Genomic DNA, 20,766 nt, shown 5'->3' on the forward strand with positions numbered 1-20,766 from the left:
CATAAGAATCACAAACTACTTCCTGTCAGCACTGAGGACAACAACACTGAACACAAAATTAGCCAGAGGCTCTTATTTTGAAAGCCAGGTGAAAAGGAAATGATGTAAGATTGTCAGCAAGAATAACTTCATAAACTTATCAAAATAAAACACGAGTTATTAGTTTGACACAGGAAGTCGTCACTTCCTGTTTGTTACCGTGTGGCTGCTCTGATCTGTCCTGTGATTGGCTGAACCGTGACAAATGACACTGTAGTGGTGGCGACACCTGCTGGAGAGAAGCACAACAGTGTAACAACACAGAGACTTCATGTGTTCATTTTATTGCACAAACTAACCCTTTAACCTTCAACACAACGACACAACAAATAGATGAATGAATGAATTATAGCTTTGTTTGTAGATTAAAAACATTTAAAGACCTGTCACCTGACACCTGTCACCTGATACCTGTCACCTGACACCTGTCACCTGTCACCTGTCACCTGTCAACTGACACCTGTCACCTGACACCTGTCACCTGTCACCTGATACCTGTCACCTGACACCTGTCACCTGTCACCTGTCAACTGACACCTGTCACCTGATACCTGTCACCTGACACCTGTCACCTGTCACCTGTCACCTGTCACCTGACACATGTCACCTGATACCTGTCACCTGACACCTGTCACCTGTCACCTGTCAACTGACACCTGTCACCTGTCACCTGTCACCTGTCACCTGACACCTGTCAACTGACACCTGTCACCTGTCACCTGTCAACTGACACATGACACCTGTCAACTGACACCTGACACCTGACACCTGACACCTGTCACCTGTCACCTGTCCACATAAATCAGAATATTAGGAACAGCTGAGCGGAAACAACCTGACGTTTTTGTTCAACGGTGTTAATAAAGTTTCAGTTTTTTTTTTCGTTGAACAATTTGAATGTGCTGCACCCTTGGCCACGCCCACCTGTGATGTCACTGAGTCCATGAGCGCAGGCAGAAGGTGAAGGAAGACATTTCCCAGAATGCTGCACTGTTCCTTTAAGAGTTTTCCTTTGGTATTCCTGTGTGCATCGGTCACTTCCTGTCGGTCGCATCCTGTCGGTCGTTTCCTGTCGGACACTTCCCGTCGGTCACTACTTGTTGGTCACTTCCTGTCAGTTGCTTCCTGACGGTCACTACTTGTCGGTAATTTCCGGTCGATCACTACTTGTCAGTCACTACTTGTCGATAACTTCCTGTCAGTAGCTTCTTGTCGGTCACTACTTGTCGGTCACTTCCTGTCGATCATGTCCTCTCGGTCACTTCCTGTCGATCACGTCCTCTCGGTCACTTCCTGTCAGTCGGTTCCTGTTGGTCACCAATTGTCAGTCACTACTTGTCGATAACTTCCTGACGTTCACTGATTGTTGGTCACTTCCTGACGATCAGGTCCTCTCGGTCACTTCCTGTCGGTCACGTCCTCTCGGTCACTTCCTGACGGTCACTACTTGTCGATAACTTCCTGTTGGTCGCTACTTGTCGGTAACTTCCTGTTGATCATGTCCTGTCAGTCGCTTCCTGTCGGTCACTACTTGTCGATCACTTCCTGTTGGTCGCCACTTGTCGGTCACTTCCTGTTGATCACGTCCTCTCGGTCACTTCCTGTCGATCACGTCCTCTCAGTCACTTCCTGTCGGTCACCACTTGATGAAGACCAGCGTGGCGAGCACTGCGTACCCGAGGATGAGGAAGAAGACTTTGAGGAGGCGGTCCCGTTTGTCGTCCAGCTCTCGGGACAGAATCTCAAAGAAGGTGACGAAGAGGAATGTGCCGGCGGCGAATCCCTGCAGCACCACGGAGACCACGCCCCCCGCCAGCGTCTGCGTGGACTCGATGCCCATGCCCACCAGTGCTCCCAGCGGGATCATCAGGCTGACGGTGACGCCCAGCTTGGCGGCGTCCCTGACACCCAGCGACGCCTTGGCCACGTTGACGCCCAGGGCGACGGCGGCCAGCGTCTCGTGCACGGCCACGCCCAGGAAGAGGTTTGCAAGTTTGGCGCCGTCCCCCTGCAGACCGAGCGCCAGGCCTTCAAACACGGAGTGAGCCGACAGAGCCAGGACAAGGCTCGCCAGACGCAGAGGCCCCGCCCCCGCCAGCTCCACTGGACTGAAGTTTGCGTGTGAGTGACCGCCTCCTCCTCCTCCTCCTCCTCCGCCTCCTCCTCCTCCTCCTCCTCCTCCTCCTGAGCCCTGTGATGAGGAGATGAAGGGGGTGTCGTACTCAGAGTCGCTGCCGGCCTCAGAGCCGCCGGCGTTGAAGGTCTCCAGGTCGATGAAGGACGGTTTGTCCTTCCTGAAGGTTAGGACGCTCTGCTCCACAAACACGGTGAGGAAGAAGCCCAGCATCATCATCGTCTCAGCCAGAGGGTAATCACTGGTTACCTTTAGCTGCTGGAACACAGCGCCCACCTGAGGACGGGAGGACACATGACAACCATGTTTCAACATCTGCAAGGACTCTTTCAATGTCTTTAAATGTCTTCGTACATCTTCACGTCTCTTAATGTCTTTAAACATCACTAAACGTGTTTGAAGACCTTCGATTGTCATCTTTAAACATCTTTAAACGTCGTCTTTACATCTTTAAATGTCTTAACATCATTAAAAGTTGTAGTTAAGCGTCTACACATCTTTAAATGTCGGTCACTTCCCGTCGGTCACTACCTGTCGATCACTTCCTGTCGGTCACTTCCTGTCGGTCACTACCTGTCGGTCACTTCCTGTCGGTCACTTCCTGTCGGTCACTTCCTGTCGGTCACTACCTGTCGGTCACTTCCTGTCGATCACTTCCTGTCGATCACTACCTGTCGATCACTACCTGTCGATCACTACTTGTCGGTCACTTCCTGTCGATCACTACTTGTCGGTCACTACCTGTCGATCACTACCTGTCGATCACAACCTGTCGGTCACTTCCTGTCGGTCACTTCCTGTCGGTCACTACCTGTCGATCACTACTTGTCGGTCACTTCCTGTCGATCACTACTTGTCGGTCACTACCTGTCGATCACTACCTGTCGATCACAACCTGTCGGTCACTTCCTGTCGATCACTTCCTGTCGATCACTTCCTGTCGATCACTAGCTGTCGGTCACTACCTGTCGATCACTACCTGTCGTTCACTACCTGTCGGTCACAACCTGTCGGTCACTTCCTTGTCGATCACTTCCTGTCGATCACTAGCTGTCGGTCACTACCTGTCGATCACTACCTGTCGTTCACTACCTGTCGGTCACAACCTGTCGGTCACAACCTGTCGGTCACTTCCTGTCGATCACTTCCTGTCGATCACTTCCTGTCGATCACTACCTGTCGATCACTACCTGTCGTTCACTACCTGTCGGTCACAACCTGTCGGTCACTTCCTGTCGATCACTTCCTGTCGATCACTTCCTGTCGATCACTAGCTGTCGGTCACTACCTGTCGATCACTACCTGTCGTTCACTACCTGTCGATCACAACCTGTCGGTCACTTCCTTGTCGATCACTTCCTGTCGATCACTTCCTGTCGATCACTACCTGTCGGTCACTTCCTGTCGATCACTTCCTGTCCACTACCTGTCGGTCACTTCCTGTCGGTCACTCCTTGTAGATCACTACCTGTCGATCACTACCTGTCGATCACTACTTGTCGGTCACTACCTGTCGATCACTTCCTGTCGATCACTACTTGTCGGTCACTTCCTGTCGGTCACTACCTGTCGATCACTACCTGTCGTTCACTACCTGTCGGTCACAACCTGTCGGTCACTTCCTGTCGATCACTTCCTGTCGATCACTTCCTGTCGATCACTAGCTGTCGGTCACTACCTGTCGATCACTACCTGTCGTTCACTACCTGTCGATCACAACCTGTCGGTCACTTCCTTGTCGATCACTTCCTGTCGATCACTTCCTGTCGATCACTACCTGTCGGTCACTTCCTGTCGATCACTACCTGTCCACTACCTGTCGGTCACTTCCTGTCGGTCACTCCTTGTAGATCACTACCTGTCGATCACTACCTGTCGATCACTACTTGTCGGTCACTACCTGTCGATCACTTCCTGTCGATCACTACTTGTCGGTCACTACCTGTCGGTCACTACCTGTCGATCACTACTTGTCGGTCACTTCCTGTCGGTCACTTCCTGTCGGTCACTCCCTGTCGGTCACTTCCTGTCGGTCACAACCTGTCGGTCACAACCTGTCGATCACTTCCTGTCGGTCACTACTTGTCGATCACTTCCTGTCGATCACTACTTGTCGGTCACTTCCTGTCGATCACTACTTCTCGGTCACTTCCTGTCGGTCACTACCTGTCGGTCACTACCTGTCGATCACTTCCTGTCGGTCACTACCTGTCGATCACTACTTGTCGATCACTTCCTGTCGGTCGTCACTTGTCGATCACAACTTGTCGATCACTTCCTGTCGGTCGTCACTTGTCGATCACAACCTGTCAGTCACTTCCTGTCGATCACTTCCTGTCGGTCACTTCCTGTCCTCTGAAAGTCTTTAAATGTCTCTCAGCATCAGTCATGTCTTTAAACATGATTAAATGTGTCTTAACACATCTTTAAATTTGTATAAATGTCCTAAAATGTCTGTGTCTATGAGCGTATTCTATCGTTTCTAAATGAAACAATTGAATGAATGAAATGAAAAACAATTCTCTGGACGTCGACGTCTCCACTCAAATGTCTCTCAGCATCAGTCGTGTCTTAAAACCAGAGTAAATGTGTCTTAAAATGTCTTTAAATTCGAATAAATACAAAAATATAGTTTCTAAATGTCTTTTAAAACACGTCGACACCTCTGTGGACACATGTCTCTGAATGTCTCTGAATGTCTGGTGTTGGACAGACTCATGTCCCGGTGACGTCACCTTGTCTCTGACGGCCGGCAGCAGAGCGTTGAAGCACGTGGCGAGGAACACGCCTCCTCCAAAGGAGTTGCAGAGAGACAGCGCTCTGCTGTACCTGTCCACCAGCAGGAGGCGCACTGGGAGCAGGACTCCTGTCAACATGAGTCCAAACAACCCGAGGAGGCCGAGCAGCTTCAGGACCACGACCTGCATCCTGACGATGGACAGACGATGGACAGCGGACACTACAGCGGAGAGGACACCGTCTTCTTCATCTTCATCGTCATCGCTGCACAGAAACAAGATGTCAACATGGATTTTCTGACGACGCCAGAAAACGACAACAACAAAAAGAAAGAAAATTACAAAAAAAACGAATAATAAAAAATGTTTTGTCAAAAAAATAATATATGAAAACACAGTTTAACATGACCGAAAAGGAGTAATACAAAGAATAAACTTATATAATACCCAAACTGTATCATTTTTTATTATATTTATTTATTTAAACTCATCCGGTTAAACGCAGTTAGCAGAAGATGCTCCCTTCACTTATTTAAGTTATGAAAACAAACGTGTACCGTTTTAAAGCCCTACTTCCTGTCAGGATTTTCAAAATAAAAAGGTGTCAAGCTGACGCGTGAGCTGCTCTCTGTGTAAACACAGTCTGACGCAGTTTACGTCACCCGCTTCCGTTTAAATTCAAGCGTGGACGTAGCTTACCTCGCAAAAGAAAACAAACTTCCGGTCGTAGCTGCGGCTAGCCTGGCGGCTAACAGCCGTTTGCTCCTCCGCTCGTTAAGCTAACAGCAGAGCTAACAGTTGTAAGCGGGGGGCGAGGGGGCGAGGGGGCGGGGCCTGTGTACACCTGTGTCCGTCACTCAAACAACAACAACAACAACAAGACAAACACAAAGAAGAGAAAGCGCGTTCACCTGTACGAGCCTCCTTCCGTCCTCTCTTCCGCAGGTGGACACACACACTTCCGCCTCTGCGTCACGTGCTCCCTGTGGTCTGACTGGTGGTTTCTGCGATGACGTAGGCAGTGTGGGCGGTGCTTAGCAGGAAGTGAAGCTGCTATTTTTTTTCTTTGTTTTAATCTGTGATTCATAAACTTTAACATTAAAATAATGATGATAATAATAATAATAATATAAACGACTCACGTGACATTTGTCTTTTAAATTAAGTGTTTTTCTGTTACTTTAGTGTATGACATTAAAGTGGCATAAACCACTCACTCTCCCACACCAAAGTCACTCACTCTCCCACACCAAAGTCACTCACTCTCCTCACACCAAAGTCACTCACTCTCCCACACCAAAGTCACTCACTCTCCCACACCAATGTCACTCACTCTGCCACACGAAAGTCACTCACTCTGCCACACCAGTCACTCACTCTCCCAAACCAAAGTCACTCACTCTCCCACACCAAAGTCACTCACTCTCCTCACACCAAAGTCACTCACTCTCCCACACCAAAGTCACTCACTCTCTCACACCAAAGTCACTCACACTCCCTGCACCAAAGTCCATAGAGTAAACCAGTGATTTTAACATCACAGCACACAGGAGTTCACAGGAGTTGTTGATCCACTGCTGCCTCGTGTGGTCACTCTGTGTCACTGCTGCCTCCATCACTAACTTACAATGACTGATTTTAGTGAATTCAGCTTTTAAAATATTTAATTTAGACTTAACTAAGTGACACAAAGTGACCACACGAGGCAGCAGAGGACCAGCAGCTCCTGTGTCCCTTTGAGCTAAAATCACTGGTTTTCTCTATGGACTTTGGTGTGGGAGAGTGAGTGGTTTACAAACATGGACACTGAGAGAGAACAGAAGGTTCATAAAGTTCCTTCATTTGTCATCACATTAGCAGCATTAGCATCCTTAGCATCATTAGCAGTTCCTGTGACACAGTGAACAGAGCTCACCTGAACGTTCACTGCTGTGGTTCATGTTTGTTTGTGAGTGAAAAGTGGTCAAACAGGAAGTAAAATGTTACCATACTCTGTTTAATCTTCAAACTCTCTCACACTCTCCTCCTCCTCCACCGTTTATTACAATTCACTTTCTTCACTTATATTGTTCATAAAAACCACACCGTAGCTGCAGGGAAGGTGGGCGTGGCTTTGGGCGACATGACTCCTGAACAAGACCCGCCCCTCTCTCATGCAGGAACTCCTCAGTGGTGACAAACAAAAACAACAAAAAAATCATAATTGTTCTTTCGTCCTTCGAGATGTAAAGATCCACATCAGTGACGCCTGGAAAAAAACACAAACAAGACAATCAGAGATCACGCAACGAGCCTCTGACGCCCCCTGCTGGTCAGAGAGGCAAGTACAAGTGTGGAAGACAGGAAATAAACGGCCAATCAGAGCCCAGGAACATGAATAAAACAACAACAAACAGAAGCTCTGTTCACCCTCATCATCTCTTTACTGTAACTGTTTGTGAACTAGAACATTCTCAAACTATGGTCATGTGATCTGTCCAGGCTGTGACTCCGCCTCTCGCCCTATGACACAGCGCCCCCTGTGGCCCTTATGCTCTTACTCGTCATTACGCTAGAACCTCAGGACTTCAGAGGAACCAGCGTCCAATCACAGACGAGATTCAGCGTCACATTTTTGTGACGTTAGCTTCTCAGGACTGTGATTCGTAAGCAATTCAATAAAGTTCTCTTTAAAAAGGAGCAGAAAATCTCAGTATTTGTCGTCACTTCCTGTCGGTCAGTAGTTTTTGATCACTTCCTGTCAGTCACATCTTTTCAGTCGTCACTTGTCAGTCAGTAGTTTTTGATCACTTCCTGTCGGTCGTCACTTGTCAGTCACTACTTGTCGGTCACTTCCTGTCAGTCACTACTTGTTGGTCACTTTCTGTCGGTTGTCACTCGTCGATCACTTCCTGTCAGTCAGTAGTTTTGATCACTTCCTGTCGGTCGTCACTTGTCAGTCACTACTTGTCGGTCACTTCCTGTCAGTCACTACTTGTTGGTCACTTCCCGTCGGTCAGTAGTTGTCCATCACATCCTGTCAGTCGTCACTTGTCGGTCAGTAGTTGTCCATCACATCCTGTCAGTCGTCACTTGTCGGTCACTTCCTGTCGGTCGTCACTACTCGTCGGTCACTACTTGTCGGTCGTCACTTGTTGACCACTTCCTGTCAGTCGCCACTTATCGGTCACTTCCTGTCGGTCACTCCCTGTCGGTCGTCACTTGTTGACCACTTCCTGTCAGTCACCACTCACTCCCTGTCGGTCGTCACTACTTGTCGGTCACTTCCTGTCAGTCACTACTTGTCGGTCACTTGTCGGTCACTACTTGTCGGTCGTCACTTGTTGATCACTTCCTGTCTGTCACCACTTGTCGGTCACTCCCTGTCGGTCGTCACTACTTGTCAGTCACTTCCTGTCAGTCACTACTTGTTGGTCACTTCCCGTCGGTCAGTAGTCGTCCATCACATCCTGTCAGTCGTCACTTGTCGGTCACTTCCTGTCGGTCGTCACTTGTTGACCACTTCCTGTCAGTCGCCACTTATCGGTCACTTCCTGTCGGTCACTCCCTGTCGGTCGTCACTTGTTGACCACTTCCTGTCAGTCACCACTCACTCCCTGTCGGTCGTCACTACTTGTCGGTCACTTCCTGTCAGTCACTACTTGTCGGTCGTCACTTGTTGATCACTTCCTGTCGGTCACCACTTGTCGGTCGTCACTTGTTGATCACTTCCTGTCAGTCACAGCTTGTCGGTCACTACTTGTTGGTCACTTCCTGTCAGTCATCACTTGTCGGTGGTCACTTGTTGATCACTGATCATGAGAGGCTCATAAATAATCTTTTATTGTGACGTAAACGTGGTTTAAAAACACAAACTTTACTCGTTAGCTCGTCGTCGTTAGCGTGGTCTCGCGCGGTCACGGCTGCTCCTCGTTGCTGCTGCTCGGCGATCGGTTGCGTATTTGACTCCTCAGCTGTTCGATGAGTTCAGGATTCTGCTGCTGCATCTGTTGAGCAAACTGCTGCCCCCTGCAGGTCACACACAGCAAACATACAGCTGAGAGCGCCACCTGCTGCCGACACCTCGCAAACAACACCACACAAGCTCGGGTACGTACGCTTGGATCAGTCCCGACAAATCTCCAGCAGCAGCAGGTCCTGGTCCTGGTCCTGGTGCTGGTGCTGGTGCTGTAGCTCCGCCTCCTCCTCCTAGTCCTCCGCCTCCTCCTCCTAGTCCTCCGCCTCCTCCTCCTAGTCCTCCGACTCCTCCTCCTAGTCCTCCGGCTCCTCCCATTGGTCCGTAGCTTCCAGACATCATTCCCGACATCCTGAACAAACGAGCGGAGGAACGTTAGACGGAGAAGAGAAGAGCATACGAGTGTGAAATAAAGAAAAACTCTTACATCTGCTGAACCTGAGGATTGTTCATCAACGACGACGCCTGAAAACACACAAACACACACAAACACACACCACGCTCAGCTGTGTCGCCATAGCAACCCACGTCTCCATGTCTTCAGAGGACAGTAAACAGTGTCTCACCATGTTCATGAAGCCCGGGTTGGTGAGTAAACCGGCCAGGTCGACTCCGCCCATCCCCGCCGTCTGACACACAAGAGACGACAAATCAACACAAACATCAGCCAATCACAGGACAGGAGACGATGTGTGGGCGTGTCTCTCACCGGACTGGACGTCTCCATCTTCTCCTCCGCGATCTTCAGGTTGATTTTGTACGTGTCGTTGTCAGGATCCAGCTCCAGAGCTTTCTTGTAAAAACTCGCCGCTTCCGTGTGTTTGTTGAGACTCGCCAACGCCAGACTGTAACACAACGACAACGCAACCATTCGTGTGTGAGCGTCACAACAACACAACCATTAACCAGTTCTTCCCTGAGCCTCTTTTTGGAGTCCCTGCTCTAAAATGACATGAAACCAAATTAAATCAAAGTCTGATGCTGCTGAAGTGAAGCAGAGTGAAATGACAGAGGTTTTAGTAAAGAGATGTCTGGGCGTTCTCTCTTTGGCACAGTTTGGCACCATCTGTGCCATTTGAGATTTATTAGGTACCAAATTATTAAAAACCCATTTAATTTTATTTACATTTATTGACATTTGATAACTGTCTGTAAATGGATGCTCTCTGTGCGGTGAGTAATGACTCTGCAGCGTCTTCAGTTACTCAGCGCCATAGCTCTGTCTTACCTTGGTCAATTAGGGTGATTGACAGCTCGTTTTAAACCTCTAAACCAATAGAATCAGGCCCCGCCCTCCAAATGCGTGTGAATCACTTCATTAGCGAGTCAAAAGGACATAAATGCATATGACGCATTTGTGCGGACATTCGCCTTTCTCTAATCAGAACGATCTAATGTCGCTTTGTAATGATCAATCAGACCGGGATTTGTTCCCAAAGCATGCTGGGAAGTGTAGTTCTTCATTAGAAATAACTTGTTTTGATAAACAGCAAAAGTAAGACGACGTTTTGCTCTTATTTTGGAGCTGGATCCGTGAATCTTGTTCGTATAGTGATAAAAATCTGTGAATTCTCCTCTGTTTACAAAACTTGTGCCTGATCCTGGGTCCAGACCCAGGTCTGTGTGGTTCTGGACCAGGTCTGTGTGGACCAGAACCAGGTCTGTGTGGTTCTGGTCTGTCTCAGTGAGTCTCACCCCATCCTGCCGTAGGCTTTGCTGTAGTTTGGGTCGATGCCGATCGCCTGTTCACAGTCCTGGACCGCTCCAGCATAGTTACCTAGTTTACTGAGGGCTGCAGCTCTGTACACACACACAGAGAGAGACACACACACACACAGACACACACACACACAGACACAGACACACACAGACACAAACAGAGACACACTCACAGAGACACACACACAGACACACACACACAGAGACAGAGACAGAGACACACACACACACACACACAGAGACACACACACACAAACACAGAGAGACACACACAGACAGACACACACAAACACAGAGAGAGACACACACACAAACACAGAGAGACACACACACACACACACAGAGAGACACACACACACACACACACACACACAGAGAGACACAGAAACACACACACACACACAGAGAGACACACACACACAAACAGAGACACACACACACAGACACACTCACAGAGACACACACACACAGAGACAGAGACACACACACACACACAGAGAAACACACACAGAGAGACAGAGACACACACACACACACAGAGAAACACACACAGAGAGACACACACACACACACACACAGAGTGACACACAAACACAGAGAGACACACACAGACACACACAGAGAGACACACAAACACAAACACAGACACACACACACAAACACAGAGAGACACACACACACACAAACACAGAGAGACACACACACACACACAGAGAGACACATAAACACACACACACACACACACACAGAGACAGACACACACACAGAGACAGGCACACACACACACACACACACACAGAGACCGACACACACACACACACACACACGAACACACAAACATCACACACACACACACAGAGACCGACACACACACACACACACACACGAACACACAAACATCACACACACACACACAGAGACAGAGACACACACACACGCAGACAGACAGACAGACAGACAGACAAACACACATTAGTCCAAACCATGAATCATGACTCATGAAAAAACTGCTAAGTCACAGTTTAAATAAAGAACGGTCTCTTCTTCATTGGTTTATACAGAGACGTGTGCTGCCCTCTGGTGGTGAGTGAGGCTCACTGACCTGTTACAGTAGTAAACAGCGTTCTGAGGGTTGATGGCGATGGCTTTAGAGTAAAACTCTACTGCTGCTGCAAAGTTCTCCACCTTCATCTGATCGTTACCTGGGAGACGAGAAAAGAGTGAGAAGAAGAAGAAGAAGAAGAAGAAGAAGAGAAGACGTCTGTGGACATTGTCCATGTCTCACCGTCAGACTTCAGTCTCTCAGCCTCCAGTCTCTGTTCTTCATCCACTGAGTCAGGGGTGGAGTTATTGTTGACCTGTGACTGAGCTGGATACTGAGGAGGACATTCAGAGGACATTCAGAGGACATTCAGAGAGAGGACATTCAGAGAGAGGACAGTCAGAGAGAGGACAGTCAGAGAGAGGACATTCAGAGGACATTCAGAGGACATTCAGAGAGAGGACATTCAGAGAGAGGACAGTCAGAGAGAGGACATTCAGAGGACATTCAGAGAGAGGACAGTCAGAGAGAGGACATTCAGAGGACACAGAGACAGAGGACAGAGATGATTAAATGAAGACGTCAGTGGTGTCCTCAGTAGACCCGTCTGTCTCTAGTTGTCTCACCTGAGCTGTGGCTGAAGCAAAGATCTCTGGTAACGTCACAGGGACAGACAGACTCTGGTCATCAGTGGACACGTCAAACGCCGTCTCCAAACACTGGACGGCCACTGCAGAGACATGAAGACAATGAGACAGACTGTGGGACAGTGATAGACAACATCACAGATAATTTTCGTGTGTGGCTCCACTCTGGTGGAAGGACAGGGACGTCTACAGGGACAGGGACAGGTACGTCTACAAGGACAGGGATGTCCAGAGGGACAGGGACGTCCACAAGGACAGGGACGTCCACAGGGACAGAGACGTCCACTCCACAAGGAGAGAGACGTCCACAAGGACAGAGACGTGCACTCCACAAGGACAAGGACGTCCACAGTGACAGGGACGTCCACGGGGACAAGGACATCCACAAGGACAGGGACATCCACGGGGACAGGGATGCCACGGGGACAGGGAGGTCTACAAGGACAGGGACGTCCACAGGGACGTCTACAAGGACAGGGACGTCCACAGGGATAGGGACGACCACAGGGACAGAGACGACCACAAGGACAGGGACATCCACAGGGACAGGGACTTCCACAAGAGACAGAGACGTCCACAGTGACAGGGACAGACATTGTCCTGGTCTACACAGACTCACCCTCCAGACTCTCCTGAGCGTCAGATGTCAGATTCCCTGACTGCAGCTGGTCGTGGAGGAAGTGGATGATGGAGAAGGCGAGACGTTTATGATCTGTCATGGTGAAGGAGGCTGTGTGTGTGTGTGTGTGTGTGTGTGTGTGTGTGTGTGTGTGTGTGTGTGTGTGTGTGGGTGTGTGTGTGTGTGTGTGTTCAGTCCAACTTTATTTATAAAGCACTTTAAAACAACCACAGAGGACCAGAGATCTGTAGAGAAGAAGAAAGAAGACATGGTTCAGAGAGGGCAGAGCCAGAGCACTGAGGGCAGAGCCAGAGCACTGAGGGCGGAGCCAGAGCACTGATTTAAACACAAATAAAAACAACATTTTAAAAAAACTTTGTAAAAGATTAACGAGGGTTTGATTATTCACTTTATTATAAAAAGTCTGTCCTCAGTCTGTCTTCAGTTTGTCCTCAGTTTGTCTTCAGTTTGTCCTCAGTCTGTCTTCAGTTTGTCCTCAGTCTGTCTTCAGTCTGTCTTCAGTCTGTCCTCAGTCTGTCTTCAGTTTGTCCTCAGTTTGTCTTCAGTTTGTCCTCAGTCTGTCTTCAGTTTGTCCTCAGTCTGTCTTCAGTCTGTCTTCAGTCTGTCCTCAGTCTGTCCTCAGTCTGTCTTCAGTTTGTCCTCAGTCTGTCTTCAGTCTGTCTTCAGTCTGTCCTCAGTCTGTCTTCAGTTTGTCCTCAGTCTGTCTTCAGTCTGTCCTCAGTCTGTCTTCAGTTTGTCCTCAGTCTGTCTTCAGTCTGTCTTCAGTCTGTCCTCAGTCTGTCTTCAGTTTGTCCTCAGTCTGTCTTCAGTTTGTCCTCAGTCTGTCTTCAGTTTGTCCTCAGTCTGTCTTCAGTTTGTCCTCAGTCTGTCCTCAGTTTGTCCTCAGTCTGTCCTCATACAAACACTGACACTCTTAACTGATCAAAACAAGAGCTGCAGCTTGCCCTCCATGTTTTCTCTGGTCTGTTGTGTTGTTGTGTTGTCTGGTCTGTTGTTGTGTTGTCTGGACTGTTGTTGTGTTGTCTGGACTGTTGTTGTGTTGTTGTCTGGTCTGTTGTGTTGTTGTCTGGTCTGTTGTGGTGTTGTCTGGTCTGTTGTGGTGTTGTCTGGTCTGTTGTGGTGTTGTCTGGTCTGTTGTGGTGTTGTCTGGTCTGTTGTGGTGTTGTCTGGACTGTTGTTGTGTTGTCTGGTCTGTTGTGGTGTTGTCTGGTCTGTTGTTGTGGTCATCAGTCAGTCCACACTGACTCTACCATGTAAATGTAGTGTTGGTGGAAACACAAGCGTGAGCCAGAACTGAACCAAAGTGAACCACGGTGAACCAAAGTGAACCACAGTGGTCCAGTCCAGTGGTCCAGTCCAGTGGTCCAGTCCAGTGGTCCAGTCCAGTGGTCCAGTCCTGATGTCCCTGATGTCCACTGTGACACATGCAGCACGAGAACAACAACAACACTGTTCCATAAAAGAGTTTGAAACCTGAGAAACTACTGTTTTAATGTGTGAGGTTAGACAGCAGAGACATTTAAGACTCTGACCTGTTTGACTGTGAAGAAGACTATTATTAACTCACTGTTAACTACTGTCACTCATTATTAACTCACTGTTAACTACTGTTAACTACTATCAGTCATTATTAACTCACTGTTAACTACTGTTAACTACTGTCACTCATTAACTCACTGTTAACTACTGTTAACTACTATCAGTCATTAACTCACTGTTAACTACTGTCAATCATTATTAACTCACTGTTAACTACTGTTAACTACTGTCACTCATTAACTCACTGTTAACTACTATCAGTCATTAACTCACTGTTAACTACTGTTAACTACTATCAGTCATTATTAACTCACTGTTAACTACTATCAGTCATTATTAACTCACTGTTAACTACTGTCACTCATTATTAACTCACTGTTAACTACTGTTAACTACTATCAGTCATTAACTCACTGTTAACTACTATCAGTCATTAACTCACTGTTAACTACTGTCAATCATTAACTCACTGTTAACTACTGTCACTCATTAACTCACTGTTAACTACTATCAGTCATTATTAACTCACTGTTAACTACTGTTAACTACTGTCACTCATTATTAACTCAGTTAACTACTGTTAACTACTATCAGTCATTAACTCACTGTTAACTACTGTCAATCATTATTAACTCACTGTTAACTACTGTTAACTACTATCAGTCATTATTAACTCACTGTTAACTACTGTTAACTACTATCAGTCATGATTAACTCACTGTTAACTATTATCAGTCATTAACTCACTGTTAACTACTATCAGTCATTATTAACTCACTGTTAACTACTATCAGTCATTATTAACTCACTGTTAACTACTATCAGTCATTATTAACTCACTGTTAACTACTATCAGTCATTATTAGCTTACTGTTAACTACTATCAGTCATTATTAACTCACTGTTAACTACTATCAGTCATTATTAACTCACTGTTAACTACTGTTAACTACTATCAGTCATTATTAACCCACTGTTAACTACTATCAGTCATTATTAACTCACTGTTAACTACTGTTAACTACTGTCACTCATTAACTCACTGTTAACTAAAGTCACTCATTGTTAACTCAGTGTTAGCTCATGTGAACTACTGTTAACTCAGTGACTAACTAAAGTGAACTACTGTTGACTCAGTGACGAACTAAAGTGAACTATTGTTAACTCAGTGACTAACTAAAGTGAACTACTGTTAACTCAGTGACTAACTAAAGTGAACTATTAACTCAGTGCTAACTAAAGTGAACTATTGTTAACTCAGTGTTAGCTCATGTGAACTACTGTTAACTCAGTGACTAACTAAAGTGAACTACTGTTAACTCAGTGCTAACTAAAGTGAACTATTGTTAACTCAGTGCTAACTAAAGTGAACTACTGTTAACTCAGTGACTAACTAAAGTGAACTATTGTTAACTCAGTGCTAACTAAAGTGAACTATTGTTAACTCAGTGCTAACTAAAGTGAACTACTGTTAACTCAGTGACTAACTAAAGTGAACTATTGTTAACTCAGTGACTAACTAAAGTGAACTATTGTTAACTCAGTGACTAACTAAAGTGAACTATTGTTAACTCAGTGTTAGCTCATGTGAACTACTGTTAACTCAGTGACTAACTAAAGTGAACTACTGTTAACTCAGTGACTAACTAAAGTGAACTATTGTTAACTCAGTGACTAACTAAAGTGAACTATTGTTAACTCAGTGACTAACTAAAGTGAACTATTGTTAACTCAGTGTTAGCTCATGTGAACTACTGTTAACTCAGTGACTAACTAAAGTGAACTATTGTTAACTCAGTGTTAGCTCATGTGAACTACTGTTAACTCAGTGCTAACTAAAGTGAACTATTGTTAACTCAGTGCTAACTAAAGTGAACTATTGTTAACTCAGTGCTAACTAAAGTGAACTATTGTTAACTCAGTGACTTAACACAGCTACAGTCACATCCAGCAGCTAACTGTGCTAAAACAAATGTCACGTGTTGTATTTAAGCGGATTAAAGTCGTTTTTCGCGGTTTATTAAACATCACGTTTGCGCCTTTTCTTTGCTTCAGTTGCGGCTCAATAATTAAACCTTGTGTTAAAAACAGACTCTTTTAAAAAAACAAAACTGTGACGTTTTCTCTCTGAGCCACAGCGGCGCGATGCTAACGGCTACTTAGCTTAGCTCATCACACTGCGTTCACCGTGAAACCGCGGCCGCTCACCGGAAGCTGTGGTGCCGCGAGTCCAACGCGAACACACGGTCACGCGGTGTTTTCTCACCTGCGGTGTTTTCCGTGTCGATGATGCGGAGAAAAGAGCGTTAGCGGCGGATTCACGGTGTGTCCGCGGGCCTTTTCCTGCCGTCAGATACTCTGTCAGCTCGTCTCTTGATAGTGACGTCATGAGAGAGCGCCGGTGGTTGTAGCCAATCAGAGAAGGCAGGGGGCGTGTCTCCGCGCCTCCGCCGTGGCTGTGTTTTCTCGTCGTTTCTCAGTTTTTCCCTCACAATCCGGCTCTTTTCTCTCCGTGTTTTCGCCACAGAGCGACCCTCACTCATCGGAAGTCTCTGCACAACGGCCCTCACTCACCGGAAGTATCTCGCAGAGCGGCTGTCACTCACCGGAAGTGTGTCACAGACCCTGAAGTCCGGTAAGAAGCGACGAGCACGAAACCCAGTGTCACAGTTTGTAAAGTCACTCGTGTAACTGATAATGTGTCAACATGACGTCATATTCTATGTTTAATAATCCCTCGCGTTGTTTGTGAATTGCCTTTGGTTTAATTCGGCTGATGTCCACGTCCTCACTGATCCGAGCTAAAGCTAGTTAGCTAAGCTGTTAGCTAACCGAGTCTTTGTTTATGTGCGTGTTTAACCACAACTCGTTCATATTTATTTGAATGTTGATGTAATAATCACGTGACTCTGTGCGTCCACAACCAACACATGGATCTTAATTCGATAGAAACGTAAACAGAGGTCGCGTTGGATTGTGGGTGTTTGTTGATCTTCTGCCTCATGTGTGAGATGCTGCAGGTGGCGCTGCTGGCTCCTCTTCATCATGAACATTGGCTCTAAGAATAAGAAGAGGGTGGTACTGCCCAGCCGCCCTGACCCCCCCACTGTGGACCACATCCTGGAGGACATCAACAAAGCCCCGCCCACTGATCCACTCTACAGCGTCCTCCAGCAGACTGGACAAGGTGAGTCCTCTGTGTCTCTGTGTCTGTCCCTGTGTCCTCCCTGTCCTGTCTGTCTCTGTCTCGGTTACCCGTCTATGTCCTCTCTGACCTGTCTCTGTCTCTCTGACCCGTCTGTCCTGTCTGTCCTGTGTCTCTGTGTCCGTCCCTCTGTCCTCTCTGACCCATCTGTCTCCATCACTCTCTGACCTGTGTCTCTCTGACCGGTCTGTCTCTCTGTCCTCTCGGACCCATCTGTCTCTGTCCTCTGTGACCCGTCTCTGTCCTCTCTGACCTGTCTATGTCCGTCTCTCTGACCCGTCTGTCTCTCTGTCTCTGACCCGTCTGTCTCTCTGTCTCTGTCCTCTCTGACCTGTCTCTGTCTCTTTCCTCTCTGACCCGTCTCTGTCTCTGTCCTCTCTGACCCGTCTGTCTCTGTCCTCTCTGACCCGTCTGTCTCTGTCTCTATCCTCTCTGACCTGTCTGTCTCTGTCTCTGTCCTCTCTGACCCGTCTGTCTCTGTCCTCTCTGACCCGTCTGTCTCTGTCTCTGTCCTCTCTGACCCGTCTCTGTCCCTCTGTCCTCTCTGACCCGTCTGTCTCTGTCCTCTCTGACCCGTCTGTCTTTGTCCCTCTGTCCTCTCTGACCCGTCTGTCTCTCTGACCCGTCTGTCTCTGTCCCTCTGTGACCCGTCTGTCTCTGTCCTCTCTGACCCGTCTGTCTCTGTCCTCTCTGACCCGTCTGTCTCTGTCCCTCTGTCCTCTCTGACCCGTCTGTCTCTCTGACCCGTCTGTCTCTGTCCCTCTGTGACCCGTCTGTCTCTGTCCTCTCTGACCCGTCTGTCTCTGTCCTCTCTGACCCGCCTGTCTCTCTGACCCGTCTGTCTCTGTCCTCTCTGACCCGTCTGTCTCTGTCCCTCTGTCCTCTCTGACCCGTCTGTCTCTGTCCCTCTGTGACCCGTCTGTCTCTGTCCTCTCTGACCCGCCTGTCTCTCAGACCCGTCTGTCTCTGTCCTCTCTGACCCGTCTGTCTCTGTCCCTCTGTCCTCTCTGACCCGTCTGTCTCTCTGACCCGTCTGTCTCTGTCCCTCTGTGACCCGTCTGTCTCTGTCCTCTCTGACCCGTCTGTCTCTGTCCCTCTGTCCTCTCTGACCCGTCTGTCTCTGTCCTCTCTGACCCGTCTCTTTCCTCTCTGACCCGTCTGTCTCTGTCTCTGTCCTCTCTGACCCGTCTGTCTCTGTCCTCTCTGACCCGTCTGTCTCTGTCCTCTTTGACCCGTCTCTCTGTCTCTGTCCTCTCTGACCCATCTGTCTCTGTCCTCTCTGACCCGTCTGTCCTCTCTGTCTCTCTGTCCTCTCTGACCCGTCTGTCTCTGTCCTCTCTGACCCGTCTGTCTCTGTCCTCTCTGACCCGTCTGTCTCTGTCTCTATCCTCTCTGACCCGTCTCTGTCCCTCTGTCCTCTCTGACCCGTCTGTCTCTCTGACCCGTCTGTCTCTGTCCTCTCTGACCCGTCTGTCTCTGTCCCTCTGTCCTCTCTGACCCGTCTGTCTCTCTGACCCGTCTGTCTCTGTCCCTCTGTGACCCGTCTGTCTCTGTCCTCTCTGACCCGTCTGTCTCTGTCCCTCTGTCCTCTCTGACCCGTCTGTCTCTGACCCGTCTCTTTCCTCTCTGACCCGTCTGTCTCTGTCTCTGTCCTCTCTGATCCGTCTGTCTCTGTCCTCTCTGACCCGTCTGTCCTCTTTGACCCGTCTCTCTGTCTCTGTCCTCTCTGACCCATCTGTCTCTGTCCTCTCTGACCCGTCTGTCCTCTCTGTCTCTCTGACCCGTCTGTCTCTGTCCTCTCTGACCCGTCTGTCCCTGTGTCCTCTCTGACCTGTCTGTCTCTGTCCCTGTGTCCTCTCTGACCCGTCTGTCTCTCTGTCCCGTCTGTCTCTCTGTCCTCTCTGACCCGTCTGTCTCTCTGACCCGTCTGTCCCTGTGTCCAGACTGGTCTCGGGGGACAGACGGGGACGTGGAGCTGAGCTTCGGTCAGTGTCGTCGTTACATGGAGCTGAACGAGCGTCTTCAGGAGGCTCGAGGTCGTCTGCTGCAGCAGAGGGAGGAGCTAAGGACGGCGGGGGAGCACCTGGACAGGGACGTGGCAGAGGTCAAAGGTCAGATGCTCTGACTCCTCCTCCTCCTTCTCTGTCCAGGACGGCTGTGGAGGGGGCGGGGCTTGTGGACAACATCACAGCGAGCAGCGACGGACTCTGGTTCATGATGATACATGAAGTCTGCAGACATTTGAATGGACGTGGAAGACATTTTAAAACACAGCGTTTCCAGGAGAGGGCGCTGTTTTCATGTCTGAACTGAACTGAACTGTCTGGGGATTCTAGAAAAATAGAAATCTGACCAAACAATAAAATGTTTAACAGTCCTAGTGAGTCACTTTGAAGTGCCACAAGGGGGAGCTGCATCTTTCCAGTCATATATAAATAATGTTTCTCACCTGAGACACAAAAATTAAATCATTTGTTTTTGACTAAAATTACGTTTTAAATGCAATTTTTTACAATTATTCTGCTCACAGTGTCACGTGTCTTTAGGACACCATGAAGAGGTCGTGTAGAGGTCGTGTAGAGGTCGTGTAGAGGTCATGTAGAGGTCGACTCAGCTGTGTCATGAAACACGTTGCTTTTTATTGGATGAAACATTAACGATGACAAACCTCTGTAGCTCCGCCCCCTTTCACACAGAACCACGCGTGATCTCGTTCACACGTGACGTCCGTTTGTCTTTAATCTCACGTCAACGTTCGTGTTTCCTGTCTCTGGTGACCTTTGACCTCGATGTCAGGTGTGAACGAGGTCAAAGGTCACGCTGCTCAAATCATCATCATCAGTTCAGGATTTTACAGATCTGAAGTTAATAAAGTCACATGATCAAAGCACTCACTCTCCCACACCAAAGTCCACAGAGTAAACCAGTGATCTTTAGGAGATGTTGATCCTCAAAGTGACCACACGAGGCAGCAGAGGACCAGCAGCTAAAATCACTGATTTCCTCGATGACAGCGAGTGGTTCACAAAGTTCAGTTGTAAACATGTAACATGAATAAATATCTCGTACGACCTCAAAAATCACAAAGTGTCTCTTTAATCCTGTCTT

At 48.1% G+C, this 20,766-nt stretch overlaps 3 protein-coding genes across 3 annotated transcripts; 1 reads left to right on the top strand and 2 right to left on the bottom strand.

Annotated features, from left to right (window-relative positions):
- Positions 1-602: 602 nt before the first annotated feature.
- On the bottom strand, positions 603-5,865 carry LOC310925570 (zinc transporter ZIP3-like). Its single transcript, XM_083887548.1, has 3 exons — positions 5,823-5,865; positions 4,909-5,176; positions 603-2,449 (listed from the first exon to the last, which is right to left on the bottom strand). The coding sequence occupies exons 2-3, from the start codon at positions 5,098-5,100 to the stop codon at positions 1,676-1,678; spliced, it is 966 nt and encodes a 321-aa protein (XP_083743674.1). The 5' UTR covers positions 5,101-5,176; positions 5,823-5,865; the 3' UTR covers positions 603-1,675.
- Positions 5,866-6,911: 1,046 nt separating this feature from the next.
- On the bottom strand, positions 6,912-16,829 carry sgta (small glutamine rich tetratricopeptide repeat co-chaperone alpha). The gene is made up of 12 exons (XM_083887547.1): positions 16,720-16,829; positions 12,894-13,138; positions 12,254-12,357; positions 11,871-11,961; positions 11,688-11,787; positions 10,562-10,666; positions 9,576-9,711; positions 9,433-9,495; positions 9,294-9,331; positions 9,009-9,218; positions 8,772-8,919; positions 6,912-7,159 (listed from the first exon to the last, which is right to left on the bottom strand). Exons 2-11 carry the CDS (start codon positions 12,991-12,993, stop codon positions 8,808-8,810), a joined length of 1,059 nt encoding a protein of 352 aa, XP_083743673.1. The 5' UTR covers positions 12,994-13,138; positions 16,720-16,829; the 3' UTR covers positions 6,912-7,159; positions 8,772-8,807.
- Positions 16,830-16,896: 67 nt separating this feature from the next.
- On the top strand, positions 16,897-20,721 carry cUnh19orf25 (chromosome Un C19orf25 homolog). Its single transcript, XM_083887549.1, has 3 exons — positions 16,897-17,088; positions 17,474-17,640; positions 19,602-20,721. Exons 2-3 carry the CDS (start codon positions 17,499-17,501, stop codon positions 19,781-19,783), a joined length of 324 nt encoding a protein of 107 aa, XP_083743675.1. The 5' UTR covers positions 16,897-17,088; positions 17,474-17,498; the 3' UTR covers positions 19,784-20,721.
- Positions 20,722-20,766: the final 45 nt, after the last annotated feature.

This window comes from Microchirus variegatus (assembly GCF_963457635.1).
Source record: "Microchirus variegatus genome assembly, chromosome: 4".
Classification (NCBI taxonomy): Eukaryota; Metazoa; Chordata; class Actinopteri; order Pleuronectiformes; family Soleidae; genus Microchirus; species Microchirus variegatus.

Excerpts from the sequence above, each read along its gene's own strand:
- LOC310925570 (XM_083887548.1), bottom strand. The coding sequence starts at position 5,100 with ATGCAGGTCGTGGTCCTGAAGCTGCTCGGCCTCCTCGGGTTGTTTGGA. Across the intron at positions 2,450-4,908 it reads TGCCGGCCGTCAGAGACAAG|GTGGGCGCTGTGTTCCAGCA; the intron begins GTGACGTCACCG and ends TCCCGTCCTCAG.
- sgta (XM_083887547.1), bottom strand. The coding sequence starts at position 12,993 with ATGACAGATCATAAACGTCTCGCCTTCTCCATCATCCACTTCCTCCAC. Across the intron at positions 12,358-12,893 it reads CGCTCAGGAGAGTCTGGAGG|TGGCCGTCCAGTGTTTGGAG; the intron begins GTGAGTCTGTGT and ends ATGTCTCTGCAG. Across the intron at positions 9,219-9,293 it reads AATCCTCAGGTTCAGCAGAT|GATGTCGGGAATGATGTCTG; the intron begins GTAAGAGTTTTT and ends TCGTTTGTTCAG.
- cUnh19orf25 (XM_083887549.1), top strand. The coding sequence starts at position 17,499 with ATGAACATTGGCTCTAAGAATAAGAAGAGGGTGGTACTGCCCAGCCGC. Across the intron at positions 17,641-19,601 it reads CCTCCAGCAGACTGGACAAG|ACTGGTCTCGGGGGACAGAC; the intron begins GTGAGTCCTCTG and ends CCCTGTGTCCAG.